The sequence below is a fragment of the Engraulis encrasicolus genome, chromosome 18 (assembly GCF_034702125.1).
Source record: "Engraulis encrasicolus isolate BLACKSEA-1 chromosome 18, IST_EnEncr_1.0, whole genome shotgun sequence".
In the NCBI taxonomy this organism is placed as follows: domain Eukaryota; kingdom Metazoa; phylum Chordata; class Actinopteri; order Clupeiformes; family Engraulidae; genus Engraulis; species Engraulis encrasicolus.
The window spans coordinates 16,219,330-16,243,526 of NC_085874.1; the positions used below are offsets into that span (position 1 = coordinate 16,219,330).

Below are 24,197 nucleotides of genomic sequence, written 5' to 3' on the forward strand. Positions count from 1 at the left end.
TGAAAAGCCTAGGCTACGTAAAAGGTAGAGATGCCCCAGATCCTGATTTTTAGGTAACTGCCGGATACCGGATCCACTGCTTAAGATCCTGCCGGATCCGGATAGTCTGAAAAACCCTATTATCCTGCCGGATCTGGAACCGGATCTTGGATCCTGTACATCTCTAAACACTGTTGCATACCTTATAGTATGCATTACATTGACTATAAAATATACATACTAATCATTTTGTAGGCGTAGTCTTCATATACACAAGGCAAAGATATGGTGAATTCAGGTAAATTGGGCCACTTTGGGTCATTCGCTTATAAGCAAAAAAAGTGGCCCAATTTACGTGAGTTCGTCCCCTATAACATTTTACAATTCACATCAATATGTAGCCTATGTGCTATATACTGTATAGTGTTTGAGTAACATTGCATTAAATCTTTGCCATTCATCAATTTTCAATCAAAGATTATTTAATTGTGAATTTTGGCCTCGGCATACTGCTCTCTTGTGGCTGTATGTGGCGCATCCCTGTTATGGCATTGTTTATCAATTAATTTACGAGATGCATTTTTTGCTCCATTGCAGGCTACAGCCAATTTGCCCCATCGAGAGCAGACTCGCCCCGCCTGGCCTTGCCGACCAGATCTCCCTGAGGACGCTGCAGTACAAGCGCAGCCTTCTGCACGAGCTCCGCAAGGGCAATGCCACCCAGGAGCAGATCCGGCTGCACAACCTGGTGCAGCAGCTGCCGCGCGCCATCATCATCGGGGTGCGCAAGGGGGGCACGCGCGCCCTCCTGGAGATGCTCAACCTGCACCCGGCGGTGGTCAAGGCGTCCCAGGAGATCCACTTCTTCGACAACGACCAGAACTACGCGCGCGGCATGGACTGGTACCGCGGCAAGATGCCCTTCTCCTTCCCGCACCAGATCACCATCGAGAAGAGCCCGGCGTACTTCATCACTGAGGAGGTGCCGGAGCGCATCTTCAAGATGAACTCCTCCATCAAGCTGCTGATCATCGTGCGGGAGCCCACCACGCGCGCCGTCTCCGACTACACGCAGGTGCTGGAGGGCAAGGAGCGCAAGAACAAGACCTACCACAAGTTTGAGAAGCTGGCCATCGACACCAACACCTGCGAGGTCAACACCAAGTACAAGGCCGTGCGCACCAGCATCTACACCAAGCACCTGGAGCGCTGGCTCAAGTACTTCCCCGTGGAGCAGTTCCACATCGTGGACGGGGACCGGCTGATCACGGACCCGCTCCCCGAGCTGCAGCTGGTGGAGCGGTTCCTCAATCTGCCCTCGCGCATCAGCCAGTACAACCTGTACTTCAACGCCACGCGCGGGTTCTACTGTCTGCGCTTCAACATTGTCTTCAGCAAGTGCCTGGCCGGCAGCAAGGGCCGCACTCACCCCGAGGTGGACCCCACAGTGGTGGAGAAACTGAGGAAGTTCTTCCACCCGTTCAATCAGAAGTTTTACCAGATCACCGGCAGGACTTTCAGCTGGCCCTGATCTGAGGAGGGTGGGATGCGGGGGAACTACTTGCTCGGTATAAAGTGGAGCCACTGCCACTCAGAAATACTGATATTGAATTGAAGCACTTTTCTTGAACTTAAGACTGAAGTTGAACAATGTTAATAAAAATGTGACCAAATATGTAATAGACTATATGTTTTTGTCTGTACAATTAAGCCAGTGGGGCGGGTTAAAAAAAAGATTTTTAAAATGAAACGTGTGTGTTAAATTGTTTGGTCTTTCCTGTTGATGCAAACCCTACAGTTGCCCACTGTAATCATTCTATTCACTGCTAACCTTTAGGGATTCCAGCGTTAACTAAATGCATTGAGATTATTTGTGAAATGGCCATATGCCATCCAGTCGATTGACTCCACTTCTATGTTTAAATGTAAGCACCACTCCACATCTCATAGATACTGTACCTTTATTGTATCGAGGGTAAATGGCGTAGGCCTATGCTAGCCTTGTTAATCAGCGTCTTGTACTTCACTTCAATTTTTTACAGATGATCAGGCTGTGGGACTGTGAACATGGATTTCGCAGTCTATAATCTCCAGGAAGAAATAGAATATTCAGCAGAGCCAGTTTGATGTGAAGTGTAGTTCAAGAATCTGTATTCCCAGGGTAGCAAAATGCAACTCAGAATCTGTAACCGATGCAAACCAGTTTGGTCTATTTCTCTCTTCAGTCGTTTGTAACTAACAGGTCAAGGAACCGAGCAAGATGTTTGAACTTCACTGTTTCTCATGTAAAATGATTCAGGTGCTATGTTGATTCAGTTTGTTGAAAAAAATGCAGTACATATGGTGTAGTGTTTAGTGTCTTATGTTTTGAGCATGTCCTCAACGTTTAACTATGCACCTCTTGATTTGAAACCAACAGCCATCCAGTGATTGTAACTCATCATGTAATCCAATGTGAGTTGAGATGTAAGATTTGCCGAAAGAGCAAGCCTTTTACACAGATGTTATATTCCTGACAAGAAAAAATAATGTGATTTATCAGTGGACACATTTAATATTTATCAGTCAAACAGACGAGTACGAGTTATTTTCGTCCATTTGTTTTTATAAGCTTACAGAAAATGAAAGTGTTTATTTTATTTAAACAAAGACCTGATGCTCATTTTAGTAACAAGATTATTCACATTCACAAGAAAAGACATGTACCACTGTATAATAAATGTTTCATTATGTGACAGAGGGATTTAATTAAAATAACTTCAAAACACATTTCCCCATTTGTTTTATTAATCATACAACACCCATAAATCACAATTGTATAGTGCAGTGGCGTGCACAGACATTTTTCGGGGTAGGTGCTGAAGGGGAAGGGGGGGTTGTTGGGGGCATGTGGACCTTCCGTCTGCCTTACTAGGCTATACACTATACAGGCTAAGTATATACTGTCTTAGATCAGGGCATTATTGTCACATTCTTTTCATCGTGAAGCATTTGTAGATTATCATGTTAACATGGACTACAGTACATCGTGACAAAAAAACTTTTGGGCAAAAAAAGGGCAGTTTTTTTCCAGCAGGGCAAAGGGACAGGTGCTTTAGCACCACCTCGTCCCTATCTGTGCACGCCTCCGGTATAGTGGGTATTGTGGTTATTGATTCAGTGATATGCTCAGTGTGAGGAATTCAAAGCAGGCCTAATGTTCAAATTTCTACCAGTAAATAATCTTTTTAATTACAATAATTACAATAATCTTGTAATTCAGCAGTGTAAAGATATTATTATTATTTATTATTATATTATTATTATATCATATTATTATTATATAATATGTGATGAGGATGATGATGATGACTTTATTATTATTATTATTATTATTATTATTATTATTATTATTATTATTATTATTAGTCCTTGAGATAGCAAGGGAGACGGCAGGCAGGTTCACGGCCAGTATCTCCTTACATCACGCCACGCTGTTGGGCTGGGAAATGCAGGGCGGAGGCTGTAGACAGCCTAATCTCAGTGAATGATGGCCCTCCACACTGGCCTGTTAGATGAAGCCATCTTATAAATGGGCCCTGCAATGCATTAAATAAGAACTTTGTGGAGCGGAGGAGGCAAGTCAAGAGTGGGCTTTAGACACTACAGTACCTCACAGACAAAAAACTATCATTTGGGTGGTGGAGGCGGCTTATGTTTTCTTGCACACAGTTGGTTTAAAGTAACAGCCCCAAAATAAGTCCCTACTTTGCTTCATCTTCCCTGGTAAAACAGGCTTTCATTTTTTATGAAAAGTTGTCACAATTTTCTGGTAGGCCAATGATACATTTTCACTAATTAGCTGGTTGTAATTGTTGTAATTTACAGTATAGTATAGAGAAATTGCATTGCCCAACGGCACGAGACTGTATGAGGCTATCGGAGGGAGGTTTTACCAACGTTCCATGCCAACTCTGCCAGTTAGCCTCCGTTACACCTACACTTAAAAAACAACATTCTCAACAGCCAGGTAGGCCTGCATTACTCCAAACGAATTTACTATGTACAGGGTACTGTGTTACATTCTCTAAAGCAGCTTAGGTGCTTATGGTCTCTCATTCTCAAGGATAGGCTAGGCCTACTTCAGGCATGGATGAGAGTATAAGAGCCTGCCAACTTTCTCCACAGTGGTAGGCCCACAGAATTCAAATGATATGGATATACTGATGTAGATTGAATGGATATGAATGGAGTATCAGAACAGAATCTAGCCTACTATCCTTTCACGGCATGTATAAAAGCCTATTGATGCCGGTTCTGTTATTCCATTTCACATGGATGTCAAATATCTCAGAAACACATTTCCCACAAAACAATAGCTCCTGTCCCATACAGACCTAGACCTGCTTTATAGTTTGAATGGCCCTAAATATATTGTAAATATGCCTAATAGATGCCTAGGTCTTCAATCTCCTCTACTGGTTGTGGCAAGGGTTGTGCCAGGTCTAAACAGGGTGAAATGGCATTTAGTCATCATGCTGCAAAATGCTGCTACTCCCTGTCCAAATTAGAACTGCCCTAACAGTATATTGTTTTAAAAGGAAGTTAAAAACAGCTTTATTCTCTTCTGCCTTTGGTGACAGATTTTTTCTTCCCTTTTCTGTATTCACATCGAATGACATTTATGATAATGTGCTACATAAATATTTTTGATTGCTGGATTGATAGTGGAGTAGAGTAAGCTAAGATGTCTGTTGGGCCACCTTGCTTACTAATGCACCACACACAGGCAGAATGAATGCAAACATGATTAATTAATCACTGCGGACAGGAAAATAATTAACCTGTTTCACACACCTGCCCAGTGGACATCTCTAATCTATCACTGTTAATGCAGTTTGGTTAATGGTAGGCCTATAAGATATGACCAACTCCAGGGCATATTTGAGTCATTTAGGGCAGCTTTGAGCCATTAATCACCCCAAGCTGAAGAAGAGTGGATGACAGTTTGGCCAAAGCCCTGGTGACACGGAAATATCCTACCTATGTGTTTCATTAGTTTCCTTGTAGCTGCCACTGCCAAGCCTGACACAAAGAAACAGGCACTGCACTGCACACTTTTCACAACAATTGGAGTCGGGATACGACTACTGAAACTGTGCTGTGCTGTGCTGTGACCACTTTAGGCCAGGGGTAGGGAATCTTTGGCTCGGGGGCCATATGTGGCTCTTTTGGGAACTATCTGGTTCTTACACTTAGCCAAAGCTTAACAAATTGACAGTAGGCCCTACACTCTAAATTTGTTGGGCAGCATTTAAATACATGCTTTTAATTGTATTCAGTGTTTTTAAAATGGTATGGCTCTTACAAAAAATATATGTTTTAAAAAAATGGGTTTTATGGCTACTCCACCAAAAAGGTTCCTGACCCACCTGATTTAGGCCTAGCCTATATAATTCAAAACAACGCCAATCAAAGAGGCTACTGTCAGGTGTCACATTGTAGTCAAAATAGCCCATAACGTAGGGCCTAGTGCACGCATAAAAGATTCACACAGTGAAATAGGCCTATTTTATTACACTTTATTATGTGGTTGTGACGTCATCGGTCGAATGCTCCATTCATTTCAACGGGGCTCCCCAACGTTCGCACGTCTGTTATTTTTCGATAACGGACGGGTTGGTCTATAACAGACCGCTGTCAATGGCAACAAGACTTTTCACTGCTAAAGTGACTTTTCAACAAGACTCTAATCAGCTGCTGTGATAGACAACACCTGCTGGTGTCCTGGCTACCTAGCTGTTAGCGGTGTTCCACAACGGCACTGTTTTGTTTTGCGCAGCAACAATCTTTTGACATTACTTCACATTAAATAGGCCTAAAGAAATGTCCCCGCCATGTGTGAATCATTTAAGTATATCCATATAATAAGCGGGTTAACTTTCGGCGAGTCGGTCGCTTTGTGGAATAGCAGCACTTCAGAGAGAACAAGACCCCTCCGCTCCGCGTCGGGGTCTAAAGATTCTCTCTGTCGTGCTGCTATTCCACGGTAGCGACCTTCTCGCCGAACGTTAACCCTTACGTAACTCTTTCAATACACATTGTTTCCTGTGCATGCCTCCAATATTGTGACCACCCCACCACCACTCGCTACACACAATCTTTGATGATGCTCCACCCACTTTGCCCTATTTCTTTCTTTGCAACATTGACTGACTGCTAGACTCCGTTCTGTTGTTGTATTTTGCACGGTTTGTCGAAAAGTAGGCTTCGGAAGAATGGCTTACACGCTTTCAACAGGAACAAAGAAGAAAGTTTGCTACTATTATGACGGTAAGTAGCATATCAGCTCATTTCTCAAAGAAGGATGGTTACAGTAGTGTCTGGTTTGCACAGCGCAGGAGACAGTGCCTAAAGCTAACCGTGACTATCGAGCTAGCAGGCAAATCTAAGGGTTTGCGTCTTGCACACCCATCAACCCTATTATAGCGACGATTGAATGGTCTTTTGGAATATCCTGTATTGAATCATTGTGTTTGTCAAGTTTCTGACCAGAGCATTAGCTAAGGATCAATTATTGTTTCACAGAGGCCGGCTAACATCGGCGTCGTTTTAGCAATGGTAGCATGCTAACAACCACTCGTGTAAGGACAGGAGGCATTGTGCTCCATCATTAGCCTGGTTAGCTTAGAAGTTAAACATGAGCGTAATAATGATACGATCCCGTACTTATTATGTATGTGTTACAGCTCATGTTGGTAACAAGTCGCACTTGAATGCAATGTACAGTCAATGGCGCTTTGGATTATTTTCAAAATATTTAAAGTAGATCACCATTGCCGCCAAGGGCCTATGGCAGTGTTTCCCAACCAGGGGTACGTGTACCACTAGGGGTACGCGAGCATACTGCAGGGGGTACTTGGGAAGATTTTATTTGAACAAATACATGGAGCAAAGTCACACTGGAATAGAAAAAGCAATGTAAAATATGAGTTAGGGGGTACTCATGGTACAATGAAATGGCTTGGGGGGTACAGGAGACACAAAAGGTTGGGAATCACTGGCCTATGGTACTGATGGATAGGGCTCCGCAAATGCCATCCAATGCGCATGATCCAGATTCTTCAAAATTCACGGGCTATGTGAGGTCGTTGGTTATATTATATCTTTTATTTGGCACTTAAATGGAGCCACGATTGAAATCTGAATTCACATTCATTTCTACAGGTGACATTGGAAACTACTATTATGGCCAGGGGCACCCCATGAAGCCCCACAGGATCCGCATGACCCATAATCTGCTGTTAAACTATGGACTGTACAGGAAGATGGAGATTTATGTAAGTGATTGACAAAATGAAAAACCAACAAGATTACACATGCATTCACTTTGTGGTCGTTGTTTTTGCAGTCGTTTTAGGCATTTGTGTACATTCACCTCATCACAAGGGCAATGTACATGTACATGACAGGTACAAGATGATCCCATTCCCACACATGATAAAAGTGCAAACCGAGCAACACAAACTAATTGAACACATCCACAATACCAAACAACATACTGTATATTATATGCAGACACAGATACATTTTTGTGTTCAGTGTCCAGAATCAGAAAAGCAGTTCAGAACAAAACTTGCACACACAGCTTTTGTGAGATGCATTACTGAATGTAAAATCCAGCTCATTAGTGGTTAGACTCCAATGATAATCTTTATGGGCTCTTGAGTGTTATACTGAGTCTGTGATGATGGTATACATTTGTTGTTTTCGAATTGTGTTTTGATATTTCGCTTTTTGCAGAGGCCACACAAAGCCACTGCTGAAGAGATGACCAAGTACCACAGCGATGACTACATCAAGTTCCTGCGGTCCATTCGTCCAGACAACATGTCCGAGTTCAGCAAGCAGATGCAGCGCTGTAAGCCCTTTTATCTGGAACGTAGAACAGTGCTTCCCAAACTGGGGGTCGTGACCCCTGGGTCAGTCACAGAGATACTGCAGGGGTGTCTCAAATTAACTTTAAAAAGATAAATAAAAACGGAGTGAACACAACTCCTTAATAGGTTGAAATAGTACTCGCTTATAATGCCAGTGTATGTTTTTACTTTTCCTGCGAATACCAAATTACAATTTAGCACTAAAGAAAAAAAGTTTGGGGACCACTGGAGTTGAGGTACTTTATTGATCCAATTAAGATGTCTAGCAGCCTACATATAATGCACATTGCAAGACTGATAAAAAATTGCACTCAGCAGCCTGCGTACTACAGATTAACATAGATCAAACAAACTGTGTACATTTTGGAATATCTGCATGTACGCCATGATTGTCACTTGTGAATGTGGGTATTTAAACAAAAAAACAAAGAAAGATATCACATTGAGATATGTGCGGCACCTTCTGTTAAAGGGGACTTAATTTCTCTGTGGTTACATTTGCTTCGTAACACTAAATAGTTAGCCTCTTCTATCAGAGGGTTTTTTTTTTTACTTTTGAGATTAGCTATGTAGATTATTTGCTAACCCATGTACTGTACTTGATATCTCCTCTCTAGGCTGTTTGATGGAAGCAACTGATGATGAAAGCAAACGATTATGAAATGAGTCATTGTGTGTTTTTCCTTTTTCTGTGTGTGTGTAGTCAATGTCGGGGAGGACTGTCCCGTGTTTGATGGGCTGTTTGAGTTCTGCCAGCTGTCCACTGGTGGCTCAGCAGGTGAGTCCAAGATTTTAGTTTATTATATATATAATTTAAAAAAACAACAACAACAACAAAATATATAGCATTTTTTTTTGTGTGTGTGTGTGATGCACTGGAACATGTGTCTGTAAAGCCACATAAGGGATTGTGTGACTGTATCATGAGAAGTTTAGGAAAAAAGAGGTATCACACACCAATAAAGTCTTTCTTGAGGTGCTGGCTGCCTGAGCATACAAATGTTAAAGAAAATGAAAAGAATGCCACACACTCTGCTCCATGTTTTATTGGTGAAGTGACGTTTTGGCCGTCTGGCCTTCTTCAAACACTTCAAACTTGGAGTGTATGATGAGAAGTGCCACAAAGTACACAATGTTTCTCAACTGAGTAATGGGATTGGGCTTTCTCGTTTTTGTGTTTGACATGCGTTGAAATATGATTTTTCTACGTATGGAGTAAAAAGTACATGTATATTCTCTAGCCAATCTCCTTTTTGTTTGCATTGCTTTTACATTATTCTGCCCATGCTCTCTCCCATTCAGAAATAAATAATAAAAAAACAATATTTTAATACACTTTTCCTCGGCAGTGGCACCTGTGCTCGATTTCAGCCGGTGGTCACTTCCTGATTCTCCCCCATCTATCCCTCGCTCCCAACTAATTTCCTGTCACATTTTCCAAACTACCCTGTCTGAATAAAGTGTTAAAGGCACCCCAGAATTATATGCAGTGTAAATGTTACATGGGTGGAGAAATGGCTGTTATATGGAGCCAAATGCTGTGCTTGGAACAGGGATGGAAATTGCCAGTAGTCACTCCGCGCTTTTAAATTAACAATCTGGTGCAACCATTGCAGGACTAAATAATAAGTACAAAGGAAAAAGAATCTGGTGTCACACGGATGTCTATTTAAAAAAAAAAAAATCAGTTCAGTAAGACTAATATTTTGACATGCGTCTTCATCAGTGAGTTCCGAATCGAATTAAATTCGAATTAAAGCACCCATATTGTGCTTTATTAGCAATACTGTTACGATATCGTGTCGCAAAAGCATACAAATAACAAAACAAAAGTGTGAAGAGTGTTACCATAACCAATCGGTAACAGACTTCACGGGTGAGTTCTGCGTCACCACTCTCAACTGTTTGCTGATTGGTTAAACGGTGAGCGAACTGAGCTAGGACTGTTTCGCCAGACTAGGTGCCGAGCCAAAAGCTTTGGGTGGAGCACATAGGATGGCGTTGCCAGGCTAGGTAAACTGTGCCAAAAGTTCGCCATTGTTGAGACATGAAGCAGTAAAAGGAACATCGCTGACGGCACCATAAAGTGATTTTCAATTTCTTGAATCTAGCAGCTTAAATGTCATGGCCAGTGCATGACATTAGGATCGTTCGTGACGAAGCAGTGCTGCTTTTGCTAAGCAGTGGGCATTCTAACCAGAATGCATCAAACTGGCAAAGTGCGCATGCTCGCTGCTTAGCAAAAGCAGCACTGCTTCGTCACGAACGAGCCTATTACTGTTTTTCATCCTCCACTAGGGATGCAAACGATTAATTTCGATTACCGTATTTTTTGGACTATATGTCGCTCCGGAGTTTAAGTCGCAACGGCCCAAAAATGCATTTTGAAGATGAAAAAAACATATATACGTCGCACCGGACTAATCGTCGCACATTTTTGAAAGGTTATTCTATCCATGGAATCTATGTTGTGATAACTGGCGCATGGTAAGCTGCTGCTCAAAGACGGCATTGTTTTAAACCAGCATCTGAAGCAGTGGCAACGCATTCAGAGGTGGTGGTAATGCACCAACTAAGATGGTTTGCCAACCGCCATAAAACCACAAAAAGAAAAAGAGGAAGAAACAGTGATAACGCATGTTGCCTTGTAGTCAGAACAACATTCAATTTTCTGCTTTGTTTTGCGTTTGGACCGTGGGAGGGTTCGAGGCAACTTGTTCCGTCTCCAGAGCACGCCTTTCTTTACCCCCTTTTCTGAGACTTCAGCCCATGACGGTATCAAAGGTGAGGGGGATTTCATCCATGTTGTGTAGCCTATGGTAGTGTCACGTTGTGCTCGTTTGTCAGAAACTCGCGGAAATGACCGATTTTCACCTGGAAGTCGGCTGACTGTCTTTAATAACACAGACGCTCGTTCTCGGATAGAGAGGAGATTGCGTTGCATAGCGCAAATAAATCCACGAGAGGGGATTGCATTGCATAACGCGATACATCCACGAGCTCAAGTCCTATTCATTTCTTTGGCAATGTCATGGAGCCCGTAACAAGACCGTTGACTCGCAGCGCGCGCGTTGTTCGAGAACACATTTGTCCTGTATTCATCAGCACATTTTCCTCCGCTTTTCTCCAGTCCCCAAACAGTTTTCCATTGCATCCAAACTTTCGTTCAGCTGCCATATTGCCATTTTCGCTGCATATTTAATTACTTTCAGCTTGAACTCAGCAGTAGGCTATATTAACTTCTTTTGGGTGGTAGGCTATATTTCTATTCAGTCGTCATTGTAAATGCTGTTTTTGTTGTGGTAGCCTAAGTTGTAACATTTTTTCTATCAGTGGTATTAAGCAACACAACATAGGCCTAGTTGCGCACATAGTGCTCTCCCGTGGAGAAAAAAAAACATATATATGTCGCACCAGAGTATATGTCGCATGTCCAGCCAAACCATGAAAAAAAGTGCGACTTGTAGTCCGGAAAATACGGTAATCGACTTTAATCGATCAATGCGTTAATCGATTAAAAAACATTAATCGCAATTAATCGACAATTCAACTGACAAGAGACCCAGGTGAAATGGGTATGTGAAGAGTGTGTGTGAAGAGGGGTGTGAATAGTGGGGATATTTAAATCACCTTTGGATTAAAGAATTGAAATAGAGTGAATTTAATAGTGGTATTATATCTCAATATTTAATTGAAATTTTTAGATTTAGTAGGTTTTTTTTCGAGAAACATTGAGATTTCGAGGGGAAAACGCCGCTTATCAATTAATCGTTAGTCGATCGCTAAGGATATCAACTAATGATTAATGAATTAATCGATAATTTGCATCCCTATCCTCCACATTTCTTTCACATTATTATTGTTTGAATGACAGACGAGTGCTAGACCTGTTATTAAAGTCTGGTGTGCGTGTGTCTTCTCTTCCCTTCCCTTCTCTTCCCTTCTCTTCTCTTCCCTCTCTCTCTCAGCTGGGGCGGTGAAGCTGAACAGGCAGCAGACGGACATCGCCGTGAACTGGGCTGGGGGTCTTCACCACGCCAAGAAGTCGGAGGCCTCAGGGTTCTGTTACGTCAACGACATCGTGCTCGCCATCCTGGAGTTGCTGAAGTAAGACTGGATGCCGGCCGCTACCCTCTGTCAACACGCCATCTTAGTTGTGTCTCTCTGTTGTAACCTTTGTTGTCTTGAGGCCAAGTTAAGTCTATTGATCATCATCATTGTATTAACACCATGGTCTTAACTGGTTGAGGATTGAGGGATAAGGGGCTAGCGGCACCCCCTTGACATTAAAAGTTTAATTAAAAGAACTAACAATGTGATTGTGGTTGTAGAGACTAAGCCCTTTTTCGTGTTCTCTAACCCAGGTACCATCAAAGAGTGCTGTACATCGACATTGACATTCACCATGGCGACGGGGTGGAGGAGGCGTTCTACACCACCGACCGAGTCATGACCGTGTCCTTCCACAAGTATGGAGAATACTTCCCTGGCACAGGAGACCTCAGGGTAAGGACGACAAGGGATACGATTAGCAAAGGTTTCGCTCAGAACTTCATGTGGTTTTATTGTGACCACCACGTGCCGACGTGCGTAAATACTAGGTACAATAGTGGAGAGTAAAAATGCTGCTGCAAATTTGCTCCACCCAGCTCTGTAAAAACTAACATGAGCGACTCTACTAAATGGCTATTGTTGCAAGTCAGAGGCGTGCTCAGTTAAAATGTCTTTATTAATAAAGACATTTTAACTACACTTTTTTTGGAGTGCCTTTTTTCTTTTCCTTTCTTTTTTTCTTTTCACCAAAGTTTCCATGTATATTTCTAAATAGCTGTTAAACCTATCTTGAGTTCTCAGCTGATCAGACAGATTTGTGAATTTGTGTTTTTGTCCTCAATTAATTGTGCCTATGTTAATCACATGTTCTTTTTTTGTTGTCCTCAGGATATTGGAGCTGGAAAAGGCAAATACTATGCGGTCAACTTCCCCTTGAGAGACGGAATAGACGACGAGTCTTATGAGCAGATCTTCAAACCAGTGAGTTTGTTTATGCCATCTTCACAGTAGTGCTTTGAAGCATTTGTGTAGTTGGAGCACTACTTATTTATTTATAGTGTGTGTGTGTGTGTGTGTGTGTGTGTGTGTGTGTGTGTGTGTCTCTCTTAATGTCGTGACTCCACACTAACACATAATAACAAGTAGATGATGACCTGGGCCTTCCAGTGATGCTACACGAAATTCCTCGACCTGCCATACTACAACCGCTTACAATCTCTCTCTCTGTGTCTCTCTCTCTCTCTCTCTCTCTCTCTCTCTCTCTCTCTCTCTCTCTGCATGTCTCTCTCTCTGTGTCTCTCTCTCTCTCTCTCTCTCTCTCTCTCTCTCTCTCCCCCCCTCTCCCTCTCCCTGCAGGTGATGGCTAAAGTGATGGAGATGTACCAGCCTAGTGCAGTGGTTCTGCAGTGTGGCGCTGACTCTCTGTCAGGGGACAGGCTGGGTTGCTTCAATCTCACCATTCGCGGTAAGGGAACACTTCAACATGAACCAATATCACACTCGGCGCCTTAAGGGCTCTGCATACTTCACGTGCGCACTTTGTCGCTAGTGGCGCGAGAACCATTAATGACGTCATCACTTGCGACAGACTATTCATACTTCAAAAGCGCCTTGCTCGCATTGTCGGAAGTGCCCTCTGCTGTTCATGAGAGAAACGGCAGTATTTTTCGCAACTCGCAGCGTGAGTTCTACTGATGTATAAAATAGAAAGCCAAACACGGCTGCTGTAGGGCTACTGAAGGTCTGACTTGTGACTTACCACATTGAAACATATATTTTTTTGTTGTAGCCTACATTGCCAGATCATTCCAAGACCATGTGAGAGCATTGTTCTGGTGGCAGAATTTATAAATAGATCGCCGAACACAACGTGCTTCTGAACAAAGTAAACAATTGTTTCACTGAACAACATTTAAGAGAGAAGATAAAATAACTCTCTATGACATTTTATTATCCTCAAAATGATGCAGGATCCATTCTGTAGTAGCCTACAGTAGTTGTAGCCTCTCTTCGCAACTCCTGCTTTGTCTGCCTGCCTGCATGGTCGCTGGTGGCGCACGACAAGTTAGAAAAATCCTCGTGTGCACGACGTTGCGACACGCGCCGAATTTTGAGCTTACGACGGGGGGCGTGTCGAAATTTTAGGTCACGTGACGGCGCGCGCCATCGTCGTGAGTGAAGTATGAAGGAGACTAGCGCCACTCACGACAAGTATGAATCCCCCTTTAGCCGTGGCTCAAACGTTGTTGCGCCGGGGACCCAAGCTTGAATCCGGTCTGAGGTTATTTCCCCATCCTCCCCGGTCTCACTTTCCTGTTGCCATCTTCACTGTCTTATTTGAAATGGACACAAAAAAACTCCTAAAATATTTGAAAAGATTACTCTCCGCAAAGTGTGCTACATGTATACAGCTTAGGTATTGGTAATGATTTAAAAAGATTACTTTTTCCAGCTGAGCTGCCCTATGGGCATAGGATGTGAACCTCCAAATGTTTTTGGGTTTAAAAAAGTCTAGGAGTTTCTGTGGTCCAGATTCAAGCAGCTTTTTATTTTAGCTTTTAATTTATTCCCCATCTAAAATTGTCTAATTTGTGGCAAAAACATAATTACATCAAGCTGTGTAAACACCACATCTAGTAGCTAATTGTAATTTCATCATCAAGATAGATGTGAGTGAGCGGATGTCGAATGAATGTTGACAAATTAATTTTGGGGTCCTTGTTGGTCTCATAATGGACATGTTTCATAACTGATGTGGGAGTTGGCGCGTCTCATCGGCACTCGCTTTTTGAATTTCATGAATCATGAATCTCCTTGAGCGAGTGCCCACCGTGGGTGCCAGATGGTGCGTCTGTGTGTACTTCAGCCAGAAACTTTCATCCTTTTTTTTCTTGCACTCTTTTTATGTCCTGCGTTCTGTCTTTCTTCTAACTTTCTTCTCCTAATGCCCTGGGGTCTCGTACTAAGACTTGCGTGTATTTCTTACATAATCTTTGCCTATGTAAAAAGTCTGAAACGATTTGGTGACAATCTGAAATCATGCAATCTGCAACGTTTGTGTGAAGCCGCATACATCTCCAAGCTTTGTACATGAGCCCCCTGGTCTCATATTATGTATCTGTCTGCTCCGTTACGTTGGTTCACTGTATATTGGTTGAGGTACCATGTTTCTATACTGAATTATGGCTCCACCAGCACAGACTTGAATGCCTCTTTCAGTCAAAACAAAAAGCTGATAAATGTTCCCCTTTAAAGACTGATCACCCAGTGCCTCCTCTGTGGCCCTGCGCGATCAGTGGTGGCCTTGGCTGTGGTTCAATCAGCTAAGGCGCCGTACTGATTTGCTGGGGTTCTGGGCTTAATTTCGTGGCAAGGTCATTTCCTCAACATCCCCCATCTCTCTCTCCCAGAAGTTTCACTCCAACTGTCCTGTATGAATAAAAGACCCCAGAAATATAAAAATAAACCTCTGCGGTAGTAGTTTGGTGCGTACACTTGTGTGTACACTTGTGTAATCCCACGCTTAGTAATTGTTGTTTGCTGCTGCATGTGTATTTGCAGGCCATGCCAAGTGTGTGGAGTACATGAAGTCCTTCAACCTGCCGCTGCTGATGCTGGGTGGAGGAGGCTACACCATCCGCAACGTGGCGCGCTGCTGGACATACGAGACCGCCGTGGCCCTGGACACTGACATCCCAGACGGTGAGCTCGTCACTCACTCACTCACTCACTCTCTCACTCACTCCCCTCAACCTGCAGATGACCGATGTTATGTCATGTGAAGGATCAAAGTGAAGATTATTGATATACAGAACAAAATCCGATAAAGTCCATGTCTACCTGTGCTTTAAAACTTGTCAAGGGCACGATTGCGTGCAACTCTCGTGTCTTCCCAAATTTTGATGGGCGCCCCAAAAGGACGTATCCCACAGCCTTCAATGCCATCCAGGGTGTGTGTGCTTGTGCATATAATATCACACAGGTGTATTGATGGCTACATAAATAAATGAAGGAAGGAGAATGGTGGGTGTAACTCCATAAAACATGTCCTGGGCCCTCAAGGTAACTCTTCTCTGGGTAGCTGTGGACTTTGTTGGCCCGGCTGGAACTTTTGTTGTCGTCCGCTCCATCCCTCACCCACACTCGCACTGTCAAAACTCTCTCTCACACACACACACACGGTAACACTTGCACACTCTCACAACTCACACTCTCAAGCTTACTCTCGGTCATGCACACAATCTCTCTCTCTCTCTCTCTCTCTCTCTCTCTCTCTCTCTCTCTCTCTCTCTCTCTCTCTCTCTCTCTCTCTCTCTCTCTCTCTCTCTCTCTCTCTCTCTCTCTCTCTCTCTCTCTCCCTCTCTATGTGTGAGCTGAAGTGGGATGCATGCGGGGTGAGACGGGCTTGTCCGTGATGTAGTGCTGAGAGCTGTTGGGTGAAGGATGGCCGGCGGGGCTCGGCTCTGCTACGCGGCTGCTGCTGCTGCTGCTGTCTGTGTGACAGGGGGCTGAGTCAGCAGTGGTGTCAGCCTGGCCCAGTATTAATGTGTGTGCGAGAGCACATTACCGACGGCCTGTCAGACAGCAGCGCTTGCTTAATGGAAAGTGTGTATCTCTGAAGGGAGAGGCAGAACACACACACACACACACACTGAGATTGACGCACGCGCGCGCACGCTCACTCAAACACTTGAGATTCACGCACGCATTCTCGGGCATACACACACACACACATTCATACGCGCACACAAATTCCCGCCCAACTTCAGAGGGATGGTCTTCTTCATCATGACTTTGTAACATCATCCTAACATTCCCATCATTTCTTGCCATCTTCCCCATCTTGTCATTTTAGTGGTATGAGAAATAATTGTGTAGATGTGGCAAATTATGTTCTATGTGGCCAATAAATCTCTCTCTCTCTCTCTCCTTCTCCAGAGCTTCCGTACAACGACTACTTTGAGTACTTTGGCCCCGACTTCAAGCTGCACATCAGCCCCTCTAACATGACCAACCAGAACACTGGGGAGTACATGGACAAAATTAAGTAAGGACATTGTTATATCATATAATTATGCATATTATGTACCAGTTAAATTGGACTCGTGTGGTGATTACCTCCGTGAAAGGCTTTAAAGTTGGTGGTCATGGATCACTTTTCAGTGCCATATCGTTTTCCATTGTCTATGTAAGTTGATGCCTGTACTCGTAGCTTTTTTTTCTCAGTTCTTTAATAAGGGACAGCCCCTTGAGATGTGGGTTCTTCTTTTTGACTGGGTCCCTATAATGCTGAATTAATTGATCCTAAACACTTGAGCGCCTTTTACCCTTTGACTTTGTGGCCTTGATGTTAAAGGCCAACTTCTGATAAAACCGTTTTACTCACTCCTTTTGAAAATCGGACGGTCACCCCAGGTTAAGCTCACATGTAAGGCTCTCATAGCGGTGCGTCACCTCGTCTGGCTGTGATTCCCGGTGTTTCCCAATTGACATAAACAATACAGAGAAACTAGCGAATCACGAAAGCCTTTCTGTGTTGCGTCACATCGAAAGAAGGCGTTGCCCACAAAGGTTTTTTTAAAAACATGTTGAGTAATTTTTTTCTGCTTGTTTTCAAAACAAGCAACGCCTGGTGGCCCGAAACCTAGCTTAGCTTAGCTATCAGCTGGTTGCTACTCTCAGATACACACAGAGCACAGACTCATACATACAGCCGTCCCACTCTGGTCGATTCATGCCTGCAGTTTGCCTAGGGGTCGCTGTTGAAAGAGCACAGCCCTGAATGGAGCCTGCACGCCTCCGTTGGCGTCCCTATAGTGCAGTACCACCCGGGGAAGTGGCAACTCTAACCTTAAGGGCTCTCCATACTTCACGTGCGCACTTTGGCGCATTTGGCACGAGAACCATTAATGACGTCATCACTTGCGCCAGACTATTCATACTTCAAAAGCGCCCTTTACAGGCTTTCGCTCGCATTGTCGGAAGTGCCCTCTGCTGTTCATGAGAGAAACGGCAGTATCTTTCGCACCTCGCAGCGTGAGTTCTACGGATGTATAAAATAGAAAGCCAAACACGGCTGCTGTAGGGCTACTGAACGTCTGACTTGTGACTTACCACATTGAAACATATATTTTTTGTTGTAGCCTACATTGCCAGATCATTCCAAGACCATGTGAGCGCATTGTTCTGGCGGCAGAATTTATAAATAGATCGCCGAACACAACGTGCTTCTGAACAAAGTAAACAATTGTTTCACTGAACAACATTTAAGAGAGAAGATAAAATAACTCTCTAGGACATTTTATTATCCTCAAAATGATGCAGGATCCATTCTGTAGTAGCCTACAGTAGTTGTAGCCTCTCTTCGCAACTCCTGCTTTGTCTGCCTACCTGCATGGTCGCTGGTGGCGCACGACAAGTTACAAAAAATGTGGGGTGCACGACGTCGCGCCACGGCAGCTCGCGCCATGTCGTGTGACGTCATTTTGGGTCACGTGACGGCGCGCGCCATCGTCGCGAGTGAAGTATGAAGGAGGGTAGCGCCAGTCACGACAAGTATGAATCCCCCTTTAGACGATCTTTCTGCAGAGCAGGAGGAGAGAGCCAATCAGAGACGGATATACACGAGAAACCCGGAAGACCCTCTCGTTTCTCCACAAGCCACCTTGCTAGCTTGCAAAAACGTCTTGAAACAAAGCAACCAAAACGTTGTTTAAAACCGGACCAACGCCTAAGACATTCAATAACAATGGGGAACACAGCAATATTAATGAAATGACGTTGAGAGGACATCTTTAAGTTACTTGTGCTTGCAAAACTGTTAAATGGTCACGACTATGCTGAATCCCGTGTGCCACATGTCAAACTGTACTAACTTTGATTCAGCCAGCTCTGAATCAGCTGATGCACAATAAGCAATGGAGTGATAGATCAGTGAGGTGACGTCACCTGTGTTTGAAGGAAACTGGCAGGATGTATTGCTTCTGAACTGGATTTTTGACATCTCTGGTGGCGTTTTGTGTCGTGCGAGCAGCGTCTGTTTCAGAAACTGTGTATGCTTGCCTGTCTCTCTCCCGCTCATATCCTCTCATCAGTGTTTCCCACAGAAATTTTGGAAACTATGGGGGCAGCCGGGATTTTTTTTTTTGTCGGGGGGGGGGGGGGGGGGGGGGGGTCTTTTCACTGGCCTTTTTTTGTCCGGGGGGGGGGGGTATTAACGCAGTGTAAATGCAAAATAGCAAAACAATGAGTACAGTATGACATTGGCGCATGGAGAAACTATAGGCCTACGCCTACATTTCAGCCATTTATATTTTGAGAAATAAGGCTACATAATACACTTGCAGGGGTGTATGTAATGAAAAAAAATAATAAAACAAAACAGGAGCAGAGATAAGAATTTAAGATTGCTGTGAAATTGTTAACGCATAAACAAAAAGGGTCTAAGAGGGTAGGCTATGCCTTTCCCCCACACACACATAGGCGTACACATTCTACATGAGGGGTGCTGGTCACAGGGCCAGTTTTTCAAAATTCCTCCCATTAAAAGGGCTGAACAACATATTACACATTTATGTCTATATTCACATTCATTACACATTAATTTCTATATGCAGCCCGATGTCTCCTCTGCCTTGTCAATGAAGGCCTGTCACCTAACTCATTACAACTGTAAAACAAAGCCTGGGGAGTGTTAGTAAACTCATCCCAACTGTCCCCTCTCCTAAGGTTTTTTTTTATTGCTCCCAAACCCAAGTTAACTACAACAACTTGACAAGGCTTTTGATCCCTCTCTCTTTCAAGCACTTGTGGTTTTCTCTATAGGATGTATTTACTCCAGGAGGAAAATGCGAAGGAAATCGTAATTGAAATCGCTTTTAACAAACACGGAAATCGTAAAAAAAAAAAATAAAAAAAAAAAAAGTAAAAAAAAAAAAAAAAAAAAATTTTTTTTTTTTTTTTTTTTTTTTTTTTTTTTTTACATTTTCGGAAACTATGGCGGCCAAATTTAAACTATGGCGGGCCGCCATAGTTTCCTCAATGTATGGGAAACACTGCTCATGGTCCTGTCCAAACAGAGGCATGAAAACCTCAAACATATTACAGCAAAAAAATGATTGCAGTCATTCAACAGTTTTGCAAGTACAAACATCACTTAAAGGATTGCCTCTGAGACCTGTGCTGAGACCTGTATTGCTTGGCTTGTGTGTTGTCGTGCAGGCAGCGTCTGTTTGAGAACCTGCGCATGCTGCCCCACGCCCCCGGAGTCCAAATGCAGGCCATCCCAGAGGACAGCATCCCTGACGACGCAGTGGATGAGGACGCAGAGGACCCCGACAAACGCCTCTCTAGTAAGGAGAAGAACACTCCCATCCGCCTCTCATGTCTACAGATCCTGGACATATCATTAGAATATCATGGAAAAAGTTTATTCATTTCCATAATTCCATCAATAATGTTTAATTTTCATGGATTGTAGATGCATTGCCCACATTTTTGAACTATTATTGAACCAATCATTTATTTTTTTATTTTTACATATTTTGGCCTTCCTGCTCCAAAAAACACAAAACAAAAATCACAATTTTCTTTAGAAAAGAAGAAAGAAATTTGGGTCACATCAAATCAGTTGAAATTTGGTACTTTCTACATAACATGTCAATGTTCAGTACTTGGTTAGGACTGTCTTTGTCTTAATCGCTGCCATGATGCGTTAAACATTGAAGTCAACGGCAGAGGCATTGCATGGAAGCCCAGATATCCATGATGCTTTGCTGTTAGCTTTTTTTGTTTGTTTGGTCTAGTGACCCACACTTCACTCTTCAATATACCCTGTGGATTTCCATGCCACGCTTGAAATACCTGTGTGAAATGTTTTGTGCTCGTTCCTACAGTTCGCGCCTCAGACAAGAGGATAGCGTGCGACGAAGAGTTCTCCGACTCCGAGGACGAGGGAGAGGGTGGACGCAGGAACGTGGCCAATCACAAGAAGGGAGCCAAGAGAGCCCGCGTGGAGGAGGAGAAAAAGGAGGGAGAGGAGAAGAAAGTTGGTGAGTCCAGTTCTACTGTATCAGAGACTATGAATGCATCAGACTAGGGATGCACCGATACCACTTTTTTGAAAACCGATACAAGTACGAGTACATTAATGTGTGTACTTGCCGATACCGAGTACCGATACCTTTTACCACCAAAATACAATGAAAATAAATGCATGGCCTTGTTTTTTTTCCGCCTGTGATATTTTTATTGTCCATTTCCATGTAGATTTAACTGTTAGTAAATGTATGAGGTGGCACTTTTTTCCATGCTGATTTCAAGTCCACAGAACATGACAAGATTTTGCATTGTTTTGAGTAATAGTAGTACTCATAGCTGGTATCGGCAAGTGCTTGACGAGTACGAGTACGAGTACGAGTATAATGAGCAGTATCGGGAGCCGATACCGATACCAGTATCGCTTCAAGCGCCTTGTTTACACGTAAGCAGAGATCTAGCTCCCTACGAGTGTTTCTTTTTTTGTTTGTTTGTTTTTTTAAATGTACATGTCACAGAGGTGGTGATCCACATGCCCTGTAAATTAGATCAAAGTATGCAAACAGTTTGCAAAAAAACAAATCTGCTTACGTGTGACCTACGTGTGACCTTTGCTGACTCACTCATTGAGACACAATATCTTGAATCTTGGGGGCTCACATCTCACATATGTCTCAGACTTGTTAAATCCAGTAACGGCACGTAGTAAGTGTATTCTAAGTGGGATTAAACATCCTGAAATCGTCTCCTTTCGGTTTTCCTTCTACTAATGGGTTTTAGAGATAAATTGTTTGTTATTTAGTTCAGGTGTAACTTAAGACTGAATGGGACTGTTGTAAAACGTAATTTATCTTCCCCTTACAGAAGTGAAGGAGGAGGAGAAAGCGAAGGAAACGAGCACAGAGAAAACGGAGACGAAAAGGTAAGTAGTGCCTCACAGCAAGGGATGTGCAGTGCTGGAAATGGTGTTCAATGTCTTTTTGGAAATTAGTACACATTTTTCTTACCATCCATTCCTTCATGGTAGGTAGTACTGAAACAAAAGCTTTTCTGTAGTTGCAATACCTACACCTTTAAAGATTTAGGAATGTGCATAGAAACTTTTCTGGTCTACTGTGACCTTATGTTGCCCGTTTGGAAAGTGGGTACAAAAGCAATATGGTCTCTGAGATATAAACTTTGGTATCCATCACCCAACTTCTGCTTGTGCCTGTGGTGTCAGACCAAGCTATCACAAGGCACCTAACATTTTCAGTCAAATACATGTTAGCAGCTGAAGCTATCTGGAGAAAGTTGTATTTTTGAATTGCACATAATTGTATTATTGTATGACCGTCTTTTTTTTTTCTCTCGCCATGTTTAGTGTGAAGAACGAACAGGCCAGCAGTGCTTGAAGCGTCCAGCAGAGGGGAGTGTTTCTCCACACTGGCAGGCTTGACCGCTGCGGTACCTCGCTTCACCAGATCAGACTTGATGCCCACAAGCATTATATTTATTATTATTAAGAAAAATGTGTGTCATAGATACATATTTGTTTCTGTTTCACGTCACCTCACCTCTTTCCTTCCCGTTATCCGTTTCTTTCTCTCTTGGTTGCTGTTCCAATGTCTTCGTTAATTGTGACGGTCCTTTTTAATCCATCTTGCAGCTTTTACAGCATGGAATTGCTGTCTCTATCCCTTTGGAAGCTAAATGTTTTTAAATAGGCTTTTTATTTTTTGGAAATGAATCGTCTGTTTGTATTGATGTGTCCTAGAAAGAATAATGTGGTTGTTAGACATGAAAACTTTGATGAACGTCATGTTTGTCTCAAATTTGATATTTTGCATTTACGTATTAAAATGTTTTTTATACTTATTGTCCTTGGTATGTTTTTTTTATGGTACAAGAAGAATGAATGAATTCCTGGGTCATTTTGAATGGGGTCTCATTTCTGGTGAGTTAGAATGTCCATACCACCAAAGCATCAAAACGTGGCATGGAAATCTACGGGCTATATTGAAGAGTGAAGTGTGGGTCACAAGACCAAACAAACAAAAACATCTGACAGCAAAGCACCATGGATACATGGACTTCCATAACTCCCATGCAATGCCTTGCCATTGACTTCAATGTTAAACACATTATGGCAGTGAATAAGACAAAGACCGTCCTAACCAAGAAGCATTGTCATGTTATGTAGAAACTCAAGTACCAAATATCAACTGATTTGATGTGACTCGAATATCTTATTACAATATTCTAATGGTGTGAAGTCCTCAATTCATGTTTTTTTGGACCTGGAAAGCCAAAATGAGTAAACATGAACTGAATGATTGGAATTGTTCAAAATGTGGGCAATGCATCTACAATCCAAGAAAGCTTAACATTGTTGATGGAATTATGGAAACAAATCAAACTTTTTCATGATATTCTAATTATATGGCCAGACTCTGTATACACATCACACGACCCAATAGGATGCTGTATAACTTATACTACCATTAAGTAGCATAATGTTTATTTGCCATTTAGCAATTATGACACACCTCTGTATAATTGCCACATTACAGTGTTGGGTGCTGTGGCTCTGCGCACCATGCAAATCCATCTGCACATATTTGGGCTTGCATGCCCATGGTAGGCCTAACTCGGGTTCGAGTCCAATCAGAAACATTTCCCAACCCTGTCCCATCTCTCTCTTCCAGTCATCTGGATGATATCCAATGGAAATAAATGCCTTTCGATTTCAATGTGTAAACAGGGGTCTGACCTACTGCAACTGGGCTTCATTAGGTAGCCTGTAATATAATGGGAAAAAAAACACTTCACATCAAAAAGGAAAGACTTGTGTGCACGTCAGCGTGCAATGTCAACTTTAGCCTGCAGAGGACGCTGTTGGGTTACTTTTGCTCTATCACAATGTTTGTGATGGTTGCTGAGAGTGGAATCGCGTTATTTCAGTTGGGAGACGCTTTCCATCATCGACGCTCAACAACACGCTCCGGTGTGGGCTGTGTCTGCCTGGTGAGTTTCCAGCTTCTATAGCCGTTACGGGTAACGCAGCAAACCGCATCATAATTACCGGGGCGTTTTATTAGACCAGTGAAAGCGTGGATGTTGTTGAAAAGAAATGTCATATGGATAGCACTGTACGTCACCCATTTCACGCTGACGCACAGGGCCTCTCCAAGGCTATGTAAACTACTTGTAATTGGCATCCCGAAGGTC

At 43.0% G+C, this 24,197-nt stretch overlaps 2 protein-coding genes across 3 annotated transcripts in view; both read left to right on the top strand.

Annotated features, from left to right (window-relative positions):
- LOC134468463 (heparan sulfate glucosamine 3-O-sulfotransferase 5) overlaps nucleotides 1-2,715 on the top strand; it is a 102,215-nt gene extending 99,500 nt beyond the window's left edge. For both annotated transcript variants that reach the window (XM_063222380.1, XM_063222379.1), the window contains exon 3: nucleotides 577-2,715. In XM_063222380.1, coding sequence (XP_063078450.1) covers nucleotides 577-1,510 — 934 coding nt within the window. In that variant the 3' untranslated portion in view covers nucleotides 1,511-2,715. The remainder of the gene's footprint in view (nucleotides 1-576) is intronic.
- A 3,400-nt stretch (nucleotides 2,716-6,115) lies between these two features.
- On the top strand, nucleotides 6,116-22,840 carry LOC134469083 (histone deacetylase 2). Its single transcript, XM_063223108.1, has 14 exons — nucleotides 6,116-6,291; nucleotides 7,186-7,298; nucleotides 7,762-7,879; nucleotides 8,602-8,676; nucleotides 11,867-12,005; nucleotides 12,263-12,404; nucleotides 12,840-12,932; nucleotides 13,308-13,416; nucleotides 15,513-15,653; nucleotides 16,890-16,998; nucleotides 20,172-20,302; nucleotides 20,846-21,001; nucleotides 21,852-21,909; nucleotides 22,351-22,840. The coding sequence occupies exons 1-14, from the start codon at nucleotides 6,237-6,239 to the stop codon at nucleotides 22,379-22,381; spliced, it is 1,470 nt and encodes a 489-aa protein (XP_063079178.1). The 5' UTR covers nucleotides 6,116-6,236; the 3' UTR covers nucleotides 22,382-22,840.
- Nucleotides 22,841-24,197: the final 1,357 nt, after the last annotated feature.